Here is a 14117-nt window from a genome sequence, read left to right as displayed (position 1 = left end):
ATGCATGAAGCTACTTGAGCCATGTTTTGAATTGTTGGTTGCATTTTAAAATTGCTCGTCAGGATAGGTTGATTGGCAACACTAATGTGTGAATGTGAGTGTGAATGTTGTCTGCGATGAGGTGGCGACTTGTCCAGGGTGTACCCTGCCTTCTGCCCGAATGCAGCTGAGATAGGCTCCAGCACCCCCCGCGACCCCAAAAGGGACAAGCGGTAGAAAATGGATGGGGTGGATAACAAGCTATAGCTAAGCTACACCAAAGTCAGCTAACGGACCTCATTACATTTTCTATTGCATTTCATGAATAATAACAGAAGGATTAGACAATTTCAGAAACTACATTAGTCATGTTTTCAACTGTTGGTTATATTTTATTGCTTGTTGAAACAAACTAACAAAAGCTGCAGCTTTTTTTTTAAATTATTTTTAGCTCGCCCCTCCAATTCAAAATCTGCCTCATTATTTCGCCTATACTTCAGATCTAAATTAGCATTTTTATAAGATCACCAACCTCCTATTCCGGTATTGAAAGTGTAAGCGCACCAAATAATGATTATTAAATAGAAGAGAGTGCTTATCTAGCCACTTAAGCATGATCACAAGCCCTTCATAGAAAACACAAGTGGATGGGCAAGGAAACTACTGGTTTTATTACAAATGTGTATGAAGATGTGTATTATTTATAAATAATTTTAAAAAAAAATGCCTAAAACAAAAGGTAAAAAAAAAGGTCAATATTTTATTTGGGGGACTATCCAATTCTTAATAAAAGGCAAAATGTTTGTTAAAAGTACTTCTCAGTTTCTTCTCGTCAGACCAAATTTTGTTTATAATAGATGGAGATTAGAGATGTCCGATAATGGCTTTTTTGCCGATATCCGATATTGTCCAACTCTTAATTACCGATTCCGATATCAACCGATACCGATGTATACAGTCGTGGAATTAACACATAATTATGCCTAATTCTGTTGTGATGCCCCGTTGGATGCATTAAACAATGTAACAAGGTTTTCCAAAATAAATCATCTCAAGTTATGGAAAAAAATGCCAACATGGCACTGCCATATTTATTATTGAAGTCACAAAGTGCTTTTTTTTTTTTTAACATGCCTCAAAACAACAGCTTGGAATTTGGGGCATGCTCTCCCTGAGATAATCCTGATACCCACTACAACTATGGGAAATACTATACTTTCACTTTCTCTAAGTCTAAGTCTAAGAAAGTGCATTATTCTTCTTTTTTTTTTTTTTTTAAACATGCCTCAAAACAACAGCTGCAAAAACAATGAAGGCACACAGCTTCAGTCCAGAGCAGGGTTGTCAAACGTACGGCCCGAGGGCCGGATCAGGCCCGCGGACAGGTTTTATCCGGCCCGCGGGATGACTTTGCTAAGTATAAAAATTAACCGGAAATTTTTGAATGAAAGAAACATCTGTTCTAAATGTGGCCACTGGATGTCGCAATAGCAATTATTTGTATCTTTGTAGATGATGCTATATATGTACAAAATAAACCACATGGTGTTAGTGCACCAGTCGAGGAAAATGATCAAACTACATAAATAACATCCTGTAATTTGATTTTGATGTACATTTTTTATCTTGATAGATTGAAAATCAACACCAAGGAGTTGACTGATGAACATTATCACATAATTTATTCAGAAAATATAAATAACGACAAATAAAGATAGAATACTATTAACCGCAAAATGTAAGTGTAAAACCCAACAACATTATGATTATTACAATTTCAGAATGTGCTTGTTCTATTTTTAAACAAAGAAAACCATACCATCTGAAGTCTTTATTTTTAAGTTATCGTGCCGGGATTTTACCAGTCCGGCCCACTCGGGTGTAGATTTTTCTCCATGTGGCCCCCGATCTAAAATGAGTTTGACACCCCTGGTCCAGAGTATACTAGAGTCATAAAGTAAACTGCCTGGTATACTGTACAACAGGAAATTATAAACTGGGCTCAATCTGCCCTGCTCTAACGTATTTGTATGAGTAACACAAATGTGCTTCAAGCAGACTAGCCACAACAAACTCCACCGTCATGCGTTGTCCCTGACCACAACGAGAGCTTCCGCCCCGTGGTGGTTTTTGCTGTATTTTTGTTTTTTCTCGGCGGAGTCTTTAAGCGACAACTGTGTGGTACTACAAACCCCGTTTCCATATGAGTTAGGAAATTGTGTTAGATGTAAATATAAACGGAATACAATGATTTGCAAATCATTTTCAACCAAAATTCAGTTGAATATGCTACAAAGACAACATATTTGATGTTCAAACTGATAAACTTTTTTTCTTTTGCAAATAATCATTAACTTTAGAATTTGATGGCAGCAACACGTGACAAAGTAGTTGGGAAAGGTGGCAATAAATACTGATAAAGTTGAGGAATGCTCATCAAACACTTATTTGGAACATCCCACAGGTGAACAGGCAAATAGGGAACAGGTGGGTGCCATGATTGGGTATAAAAGTAGATTCCATGAAATGCTCAATCATTCACAAACGAGGATGGGGCGAGGGTCACCATTTTGTCAACAAATGCGTGAGCAAATTGTTGAACAGTTGAAGAAAAACCTCTCAACCAGCTATTGCAAGGAATTTAGGGATTTCACCATCTACGGTCCGTAATATCATCAAAGGGTTCAGAGAATCTGGAGAAATCACTGCACGTAAGCAGCTAAGCCCGTGACCTTCCATCCCTCAGGCTGTACTGCATCAACAAGCGACATAGGTTGGAGTTCAAATCCCAGCCGAGTCATACCAAAGACTATAAAAATGGGACCCATTACCTCCCTGCTAGGCACTCAGCATCAAGGGTTGGAGTTGGGGGTTAAATCACCAAAATGATTCCCGGGCGCGGCGCCGCTGCTGCCCACTGCTCCCCAAGGGGATGGGTCAAATGCAGAGGACAAATTTCACCACATCTAGTGTGTGTGTGACAATCATTGGTACTTTAATCTTAATCTTTAATCAGTGTGTAAAGGATATCACCACATGGGCTCAGGAACTCTTCAGAAACCCACTGTCAGTAACTACCGTTGGTCGCTACATCTGTAAGTGCAAGTTAAAACTCTCCTATGCAAGGTGAAAACCGTTGATGAACAACACCCAGAAACGCCGTCGGCTTCGCTGGGCGTGAGCTCATCTAAGATGGACTGATACAAAGTGGAAAAGTGTTCTGTGGTCTGACAAGTCCACATTTCAAATTGTTTTTGGAAACTGTGGACGTCGTGTCCTCCGGACCATCCGGATTGTTATAGGCGCAAAGTTGAAAAGCCAGCATCTGTGATGGTATGGGGGTGTATTAGTGCCCAAGACAAAGGCGCCATTTAATGCTGAAAGGTACATACAGGTTTTGGAGCAACATATGTTGCCATCCAAGCAACGTTACCATGGACGCCCCTGCTTATTTCAGCAAGACAATGCCAAGCCATGTGTTACAACAGCGTGGCTTCATAGTAAAAGAGTGCAGGTACTAGACTGGCCTGCCTGTAGTCCAGACCTGTCTCCAATTGAAAATGTGTGGTGCATAATGAAGCCTAAAATACCACAACGGAGACCCCGGACTGTTGAACAACTTAAGCTGTACATCAAGCAAGAATGGGAAAGAATTCCACCTGAAAAGCTTCAAAAATTGGTCTCCTCAGTTCCCAAACGTTTACTGAGTGTTGTTAAAAGGAAAGGCCATGTAACACAGTGGTGAACACACAAAGCTATGCTATTGATGCTAGCGCTTGCGTCCTGTCCTGGCCCACTCCTTTTAATGTCAAGTTGTTGCATGTGATATATGGTGTCTAATAAGTCTGACAAGTGCAGAATTACAGTGTCCATGTAAAAAGTGGATACATTGCACAATAACGCTTCCTGGAGACACACTGTAAGAGACAGAGGCGACTTCCTGCTTCATGGAGGATGATTAACAGGCGGCGTTAAGATTCCTAGAGGGAATATGTTTCCCATTGATAGCGCCGTGACTCAAACGTTATGTAAATTCCTGTCTTTCCACTTGTATCCATCATGTAAAGGGATCCTCCCTGGTTCTTGTAGCACCCTTTGATAAAAAAAAGGGTTTGTATTTTCATAACTGTAAATATATGATGCATACTGTTTATCAAAATGACTGCCGGGGAGCAAAAAGGAGTCTTACAACAATAAAGATAGTCTGAATAAACATTACACATCCGCTATATCATCACGCTATCACTGTGAAAATATTTCTTTGTGATTCCCACCATTAGAGAACTTTAAACACAATATAAGAAGTCTAAAAAAAAAAAGAGGGCTTTATAGTTTAGGTTGGGCAGACAATTTTTTTTAGCATCCTTTGTAATTTGCTTTTAAACAACACAATATTATCAATGACAATGTACTATTGTAAGTTATTACCTTAGCTATACAGTAAAGTTAAAGTTAAAGTACCAATGATTGTCACACACACACACACACACACTAGATGTGGCAAAATTATTCTCTGCATTTGACCCATCACCCTTAATCACCCCCTGGGAGGTGAGGGGAGCAGTGAGCAGCAGTAGTGGCCGCGCCCGGGAATCATTTTTGGTGATTCTTTGGTGATTTGGTGACTATACAGTACATGTTATATCTAATGACTTCACATGATATAAATAAGATGGTTTTGTCTCTAAACAAATGAATACAAATATCAACCATAACAATGAGAATTATTGTAGTATGTACAGTGCATCCGGAAAGTATTCACAGCACTTCACTTTTTCCACATGTTGTTACGTTACAGCCTTATTCCAAAATGGAATACATTTATTTTTGTCCTCAAAATTCTACCAAAAGTACCCCATATTGACAATGTGAAAAAGTAAAAAAAAAATGTACCGTATTTTCCGGACTATAAGGCGCACTTTCACCTTCAAAACTCGACAGTGCGCCTTATAACCCGGTGCGCCTAACGTAAGGAATGAGTAAATTTTCAAGCGTTGACCGGTCCGCAGCTACAAAAAAGTTGGGGACCACTGATGTAGACCACAAGGAAGTGTTTTACATTTAGGAAAAAAAAAAAAATAATATGACTCCTTTAAAGGCCTACTGAAATTATTTTTTTTAATTTAAACGGGAATAGCAGATCCATTCTATGTGTCATACTTGATCATTTCGTGATATTGCCATATTTTTGCTGAAAGGATTTAGTAGAGAAAATCGACGATAAAGTTCGCAACTTTTGCTCGCTGATAAAAAAAAGCCTTGCCTGTACCGGAAGTAGCGTGACGTCACAGGAGCTAGTATTCCTCACAATTCCCCGTTGTTTACAATGGAGCGAGAGAGATTCGGAGCGACAAAGCGACGATTACCCCATTAATTTGAGCGAGGATGAAAGATTCGTGGATGAGGAACGTTAGAGTGAAGGATTAGAGAGGCAGTGATGGACGTATCTTTTTTCTGGCTCATTGGATTCCACACTCTCTCCTTTTTATATTGTGGATCACGGATTTGTATTTTAAACCACCTCGGATACTATATCCTCTTGAAAATAAGAGTCGAGCACGCGAAATGGACATTGACAGTAACTTTTATCTCCACGACAATACATCGGTGACACACTTAGCTACTGAGCTAACGTGATAGCATCGTTCTCAAATGCAGATAGAAACAAAATACATAAATCCCTGACTGGAAGGATAGACAGAAGATCAACAATACTATTAAACCATGGACATGTAACTACACGGTTAATAATTCTCAGCCTGGCAAAGCTTAACAATGCTTTTGCTAACGACGCTGAAGCTAACTTAGCAACTTAGCAACGGGACCTCACAGAGCTATGATAAAAACGTTAGCGCTCCACCTACGCGAGCCAGCCCTCATCTGCTCATCAACACCCGTGCTCACCTGCGTTCCAGCAATCGACGGCGCGACGAAGGACTTCACCCGATCATCCGCGGGGTTGGCGGCTAGCATCGGCTAGGCGTCTGCTATCCAAGTAAGTAGTCCTTGTTGTGTTGCTGCAGCCAGCCGCTAATACACTACGCTAATCCCACCTACAACGTTCTTCTTTGCAGCCTCCATTGTTCATTAAACAAATTGCAAAAGATTCACCAACACAGATGTCCAGAATACTGTGGAATTATGAAATGAAAACAGCTTTTTGTATAGGATTCTGCGGGCTCCGAATACTTCCCTTGCCCTCATGACGTCACACGCATACGTCAGCATAATAAAACGTTTTCAAGCAGAAGTGTGGCGGTAAATTTAAAATTGCACTTTATAAGTTAACCCGGCCGTATTGGCATGTGTTGCAATGTTAAGATTTCATCATTGATATATAAACTATCAGACTGCGTGGTCGGTAGTAGTGGGTTTCAGTAGGCCTTTAATGCGCCTTATAATCCGGTGCGCCTTATATATGAAAAAAACGATAAAAATTTCATCGGCAGTGCGCTTTATAATCCGGTGCGCCCTATGGTCCGGAAAATACGGTACATGATTATTCACAGCCTTGCTCAATACTTTGTTGATGCACCTTTGGCAGTAATCACAGCCCCAAGTCTTTTTGAACATGATGCCACAAGCTTGGCACACCTTTCTTTAGGCAGTTTAACCCATTCCTCTTTGCAGCACCTTTCAAGCTCCATCAGACTGGATGGGAAGCGTTGGTTTTCATCCAGGATGTGTCTGTACTTTACTGCATTCGTCCTTCCCTCTATCCTGACGAGTCTTCAGTTCCCGCCGCTGAAAAACACCCCCACATCATGATGCTGCCACCACCGTGCTTCACTTTAGGGATGGTATCGGTTGGTATCGTCTCATCAAACCAGAGAATTTAGTTTCTCATGGTCTGAGAGTCTTTCTGGTGCATTTTTCCAAACTTTTAACGAAGAAATGGCTTCTGTCCGTACAGGCCGGATTGAGAGGTAGTTGTCCTTCTGGAAGGTTCTTCTCTGCACAGAGGAATGATGTAGCTCTGACAGAGTGACCATCTGGTTTTTAGTCACCTCTCTGACTAGACTAAGATGAATGAAGCAATGTACACAGACATCCTGGATGAAAACTAATGCTTCCCATCCAACCTGATGGAGATTGAAAGGTGGTGCAAAGAGGAATGGGTGAAAGGTGTACCAAGCTTGAGGCTGTAATTACTGCCAAAGGTGCATCAGTATTGAGTCAAAGGTCTGAATACTTATGTAGGTGTGATTGTTGAGTTCTCTATTTTTAATGAAATTTGCAAAATAAAAAAATAAAAACTTCATTGTCGTTATGGGGGGGAGAATTTTGAGGAGAACAATGGATGTGCCGCATTTTTCGGAGTATAAGTCGCTCCGGAGTATAAGTCGCACCAGCCTAAAATGCATTATGAAGAAGGAAAAAAACATATATAAGTCGCACTGGAGTATAAGTCGCATTTTTGGGGGAAATTTATTTGATAAAACACCAAGAATAGACATTTGAAAGGCAATTTAAAATAAATAAAGAATAGTGAACAACAGGCTGAATAAGTGTACGTTATATGAGGCATAAATAACCAACTGAGAACGTGCCTGGTATGTTAACGTGACATATTATGGTAAGAGTCATTCAAATAACTATAACATATAGAACATGCTATACGTTTACCAAACAATCTGTCACTCCTAATCGCTAAATCCCATGAAATCTTATACGTCTAGTCTCTTACGTGAATGAGCTAAATAATATTATTTGATATTTTACGGTAATGTGTTAATAATTTCACACATAAGTCGCTCCTGAGTATAAGTCGCACCCCCGGCCAAACTATGAAAAAAACTGCGACTTATAGTCCGAAAAATACGGTATTCCATTTTGGAATAAAGCTGTAACAAAACAGAATGTGGAAAAAGTGAAACGCTCTAAATACTTTCCGAATGCACTGTAATAGTGCGGTCAAGCACTTTTAAAAATAAACGCATAATTAGGATCTGTAATTAATTAACCTCTTCTTTAATTCCACCTAAAAAAATACGAGGAAAAGCACTCAACTTGAGATATTTTCATTTAAATGTATTACATTATTCATTACGATAGGTATTCAAACAAAACAAGTGGCTCTATCAAGTAATTTGTTGTTTTTAACAGACTTGAACAGATGCAGTCTGTTTTATTTAGCAAAATAAAACAGCTCCATATAAAGTGTTGTGCACCAAAAAAAGGAAAACACTATTATGAGCAATGACTATTAAATGTTCAACTTGTTGCTTTTCCTCTGCTTCAGATAATACGAAATACATAAAACATACCTATCGATCATAATGCTATATAGATCGGAGGATATTTTGACTTTCCTTACTGTCAATCACATACATGATACATGATATCATGGTCTAAGCCTTATTCAACCTCAGAACGTGAACCTATTTACTTAAAAAAAAAAAAAAAAAGTACCAATGATTGTCACACTAGGTGTGGCGAAATTATTCTCTGCATTTGACCCATCACCCTTAATCAAAACCCTGGGAGGTGAGGGGAGCAGTGAGCAGCAGCCGTGGCCGCGCCCGGGAATCATTTTTGGTGATTCAACCCCCAATTCCAACCCTTAACAGTTTTTGGTCCGGCTTCAGAGACGCGAGTGTGAAATTTATGACATTCAAACTTTTTCCTACATGCAGGGGTGCTGTAATTTTAAATACAGTATAATGTACACATTATTGTACATGTAATATATCACTAAATTGATCTTAAATATACTGTACACATCATTGAACATGTAACATAGCACTATATTGAGGCACAGAAAATATAGTAATAGTAATAATAGTATAAAGTCAGCAGTGTCAAAAAAACATTTCTCCATAGCTTGTCTACTATCAGAGCGATGCACATAACGTACATCTAAAAAAAAGTGTCCACACTAAAAATAAGACAAGATTCAAATTTAGACAAACCATAAACACACTTCTTAACTTCATGATGAATATTTTAGTATACTATATTATATATTAGATGTAATGCATCCTATTTCTACGACGTAAAGTTGCTAAGATCACCGCCTAAGTTTCGTGACAGAGTGGGACTTCTTTTTCGCCGGGGCTATGTATAAAACCCAAAACCAGTGAAGTCGGCACGTTGTGTAAATCGTGAATAAAAACAGAATACAATGATTTGCTGATCCTTTTCAACTTATATTCAATTGAATAGACTGCAAAGACAAGATATTTAATGTAAAAATAAACATTTTTTTTTCAAATAATCATTAACTTATAATTTAATGGCAGCAACACAATGCAAAAAAATTGGCACAGGGGCATTTTTACCACTGTGTTACATGGCCTTTCCTTTTAACAACACTCAGTAAACGTATGGGAACTGAGGAGACCAATTTTTGAAGCTTTCCAGGTGGAATTCTTTCCCATTCTTGCTTGATGTACAGCTTAAGTTGTTCAACAGTCCGGGGGTCTCCGTTGTGGTATTTTAGGCTTCATAATGCACCACACATTTTCAATGGGAGACAGGTCTGGACTACAGGCAGGCCAGTCTAGTACCCGCACTCTTTTACTATGAAGCCACGCTGTTGTAACACGTGGCTTGGCATTGTCTTGCTGAAATAAGCAGGGGCGTCCATGATAACGTTGCTTGGATGGCAACTTATGTTGCTCCAAAACCTGTATGTACCTTTCAACATTAATGGTGCCTTCACAGATGTGTAAGTTACCCATGTCTTGGGCACTAATACACCCCCATACCATCACAGATGCTGGCTTTTCAACTTTGCGCCTAGAACAATCCAAATGGTTCTTTTCCTCTTTGTTCCGGAGGACACGACGTCCACAGTTTCCAAAAACAATTTGAAATGTGGACTCGTCAGACCACAGAACACTTTTCCACTTTGCATCAGTCCATCTTAGATGAGCTCGGGCCAAGCAAAGCCGGTGGCGTTTCTGGGTGTTGTTGATAAATGGCTTTGGCTTTGCATAGTAAAGTTTTAACTTGCACTTACATTTGTAGTGACAAACTGTAGTTACTGACAGTGGTTTTCTAAAGTGTTCCTGAGCCCATGTGGTGATATCCTTTACACACTGATGTCGCTTTTTGATGCAGTACCGCCTGAGGGATCAAAGGTCCGTAATATTATCGCTTAAGTGCAGTGATTTCTCCAGATTCTCTGAACCTTTTGATGATATTACGGACCGTAGAAGGTGAAATCCCTAAATTCCTTGCAATAGCTCGTTGAGAAATGTTGTTCTTAAACTGTTGGACAATTTGCTCACGCATTTGTGACCCTCGCCCCATCCTTGTTTGTGAATGACTGAGCATTTCATGGAAGCTGCTTTTATACCCAATCATGGCACCCACCTGTTCCCAACTAGCCTGTTCACCTGTGGCATGTTCCAAATAAGTGTTTAATGAGCATTCCTCAACTTTCTCAGTCTTTTTTGCCACTTGTGCCAGCTTTTTTGAAACATGTGGCAGCCATCAAATTCCAAATGAGCTAATATTTGCAAAAAATAACAAAGGTTTCCAGTTTGAACGTTAAATATCTTGTCTTTGCAGTCTAATTAATTGAATATAAGTTGAAAAGGATTTGAAAATCATTGTATTCTGTTTTTATCAGTCTTACAATGAAAGCAACACATGACATAAGTGTCTATATTAGCTATAATAGCCTACTATCAAAATGACTTTAAAAGTCTTATGTAAGTGTTATAATGAAGACAATAAATGACTTAAGTGTCTATATTACCTATAATAGCCTACTATCAAAATTATTTTAAAAGTCTTATATAAGTCTTACAATGTAGACAACACAAGACGTAAGTGTCTATATTAGCTATAATAGCCTACCAATGTGTCGGAGGCTGAAGCAAATATTTGTTGACAGAAATTTTGAAATGTAATATTTATTCTACACATTTTTACATCAAAAAACATTAGTAAATCAGAGGCTACTCAGAAGGTGAGATAACTCCTGGAAATTACTGGCTTTTAATGGCCAAAGGTATAGATGTGTGTGTCCAAGTTAAAGGAAACGGCAGGCTGTCTTCTTTTAGTAGATTTATTACAATCTTTGCAAGCTAGATAATGTTTGCTGTGGTCTGGAACAACATGGAACACAAACAATCAGAAATGCAGCCAATATCCAACTTCTTATTTTAGTAAAGGTTTTAGTTAATGCACCTTTTAACTATCAATTTTAATCCACTTTGTATCCTTTTTATGATGTTGCCCCTGTTGTTTTAAATTGAATTGTTGTTTTACTTCACCTATGTTTTGTACAGCGCTTTGTGATTTTATCTGTGAAAAGTGCTTTATAAATAAAATTTACTTACTTACTTGCAATATTACATACAGATAATGTGTCATGAGACATGCAAATATAAATTACATACAAAGATGATAAAAGTAAAGGATATTAAATGAGCTCAAATATACCTACAAATGAGGCATAATGATGCAATATGTACATACAGCTGGCCTAAATAGCATGTTAGCATCGATTAGCTTGCAGTCATGCACTGACCAAATATGCCTGATTAGCACTCCAACAAGTCAATAACAGCCAACAAAGCGCACCTTTGTGCATTCACGCACAGTACAGTACAAAACGTTTGGTGGACAAAATGAGACAAAGAAGGAGTGGAAGATTTTACATGTAAACAAAACTGTTGCGTCACAGTCCACACTACGGTGAGTTCAAGAACCGCCGAAATTAGTAGGACAAAACAATGTTCACCAAATACTCTCATCAGTGAAGCATACACACAAACATATTAAACAGTGGGCTTTCTAACAATCGGGAAGGTTTGTGTCATGTTTGTCCTCAAACAAAAAACATACTAAAACAAAAAACCACTAGGGCGGCACTAAAGAGCCGCTTGAGGCTCGAGAGCCGCGGGTTGCTGACCCCCGGACGAGCGTTATGGTTTCATTATGTTTTTTTCTGCTAGTAAAACCATGTCCAGTATAAAAAATGCATGCTTCAATTTGCTGGGAAAAGTAGTTCTTTTTTTTTTTTTTTTTCAAGTGGAAGGTCTTACCTCATGTTTGCCCTTCATCCTGCAGATCCTTATGTCGTTCTTGTTTGACTCCCATGTTCTCTTCTACACACACACACACACACACACACACACACACACACACACACACACACACACACACACACACACACACACACACACACACACACACACACACACACACACACACACACACACACACACACACACACACACACACACACACACACACACACACACACACGTTAACGCTTTGACAACACGATAAGGTCATAAAAGAAGTTGAAATTCTTGGGAGGTGCATGTCGGATGCTGCCTCCACAGGCCCGGAGGATGCTCACCTTGCTGTAGAACATCTCATCTCCGGCCACGATGTCCAGCTCCACGCGGAAAAGGTCATCCCTGCAGAGCAGAGGGAGAAGCAGCAGTGTGGCAGTCAGCCAAGCGAATCAAGTCAAACATAAGGCAGCAACCAGTTGAGTGCAACTTGCATTTTATTGCTGGCTCGGGACAACTTAAGTTGCTAAAGTTTGGGGGGTTTTTTTGGGATGTTTTCCAGGCAGCTTACTTTTTTACTCCCAACATTTCCTGAATATATTTAATGTAAACTGTGCGGTTTGACTTCAACAGACATTACAACTGCAGACATGTCATGCATATTAAAATGTTCTTTTAAAGTTGACCGCATATTATTAGATACAGCTTTTCCATAGGCCCAAATATACAGTACATGCAGTGCATAATGTATACCAGCTCAACTTGGGAGAAAATAAAAGTGTTGTTGTACAGTAAAAGTTATCTTTGACTAGAATTTATTTTTAAGGAGATCTACAAAATCAGCAGGTATAAAGAGGATCTTTGACTTTGACAATATTAACAATATTTATTTCAAGCCGATACCGATAACTTCCTGCTTCTCAAGGCCGATACACTTTTAATATGTATTATTTTTCAAATGTAAATTGTGCACTCCTGCAGACTCAAACAAGTGGACAGACAGCAGACAGCAGCTTTATTATTGTCCATTCTTAACATGTACAAGACACATAAGAACTGAAATTAAAGGCCTACTGAAATGAATTTTTTTTATTTAAACGGGGATAGCAGATCTATTCTATGTGTCATACTTGATCATTTCGCGATATTGCCATATTTTTGCTGAAAGGATTTAGTATAGAACAACAACGATAAAGATTGCAACTTTTGGTATCTGATAAAAAAAAAGGCTTGCCCCTACCGGAAGTAGCGTGACGTAGTCAGTTGAACATATACGCAAAGTTCCCTATTGTTTACAATGATGGCCGCGTGAAGTGAGAGAGATTCGGACCGAGAAAGCGACAATTTCCCCATTAATTTGAGCGAGGATGAAATATTTTTAAATGAGGAAAGTGCAAGTGAAGGACTAGTGGGGAGTTGAAGCTATTCAGATAGGGAAGATGCTGTGAGAGCCGGGAGGGGGGGGTTGGGACCCTGGAGGCCGGCTGCCGCTATAAAGCGCTACTCAGCCCCCACAACCCCGGAGGAATTAAGCAGTGGTGAAGGCGTTGATTTGGGGAGGGGCGTGTGCGTGCATGTATGCCCAATTAACTTGGGTGAGGTGTTGAAATGTTTTTGTCACACGGATATGACAAAGGGCGCGTTAGGTGACACAGATTGGATATTTTTTTGCCAGTCTGAACACTGAAATCTGATCTTTTCGCATCAGATTTGGGCCACATCAGGAAGTAGTCCAAATCTTTTCAAATGTGACTTCAGTATGAACGTAAACACGACTTGAATGCGACCTGATTGCAACTTTTACCTAATTTTTGGGCGAGCTACGTCATTCGTGTGCGCAGGAAAGGAGGCGGCCTTCCAGCGGAAGTGGAGACGTCAAACAACATCCAACATGGGTGTGCAAAGTTTTTTTGGCGGCCAAATTTTCGGTGCATCACTAGTCACAAAAATGTGTGTGTGTGTGTATATATATACATTTACACACCTGTGTGTATATATATACTGTATATACATACATACACTGTATATATATATACATACATGTACTGTATATATATATACATATACATACACATATACATATATATATATACACTACCGTTCAAAAGTTTGGGGTCACATTGAAATGTCCTTATTTTTGAAGGAAAAGCACTGTACTTT

At 39.2% G+C, this 14117-nt stretch overlaps 1 protein-coding gene across 1 annotated transcript in view; it reads right to left on the bottom strand.

The window, feature by feature from the left end:
* Positions 1-14117, bottom strand: part of sema6bb (sema domain, transmembrane domain (TM), and cytoplasmic domain, (semaphorin) 6Bb) — a 521655-nt gene that overhangs the window by 206730 nt on the left and 300808 nt on the right. Inside the window, exons 6-7 of the mRNA XM_062039291.1 lie at positions 12302-12362; positions 11982-12044 (exon numbers count right to left, since the gene is read on the bottom strand). Of these exons, the coding sequence (XP_061895275.1) occupies positions 11982-12044; positions 12302-12362 (124 nt within the window). The remainder of the gene's footprint in view (positions 1-11981; positions 12045-12301; positions 12363-14117) is intronic.

This window comes from Entelurus aequoreus, linkage group LG27, assembly GCF_033978785.1.
Source record: "Entelurus aequoreus isolate RoL-2023_Sb linkage group LG27, RoL_Eaeq_v1.1, whole genome shotgun sequence".
NCBI classification, from domain to species: Eukaryota; Metazoa; Chordata; class Actinopteri; order Syngnathiformes; family Syngnathidae; genus Entelurus; species Entelurus aequoreus.
This window is presented reverse-complemented; position numbering and strand designations above follow the sequence as displayed.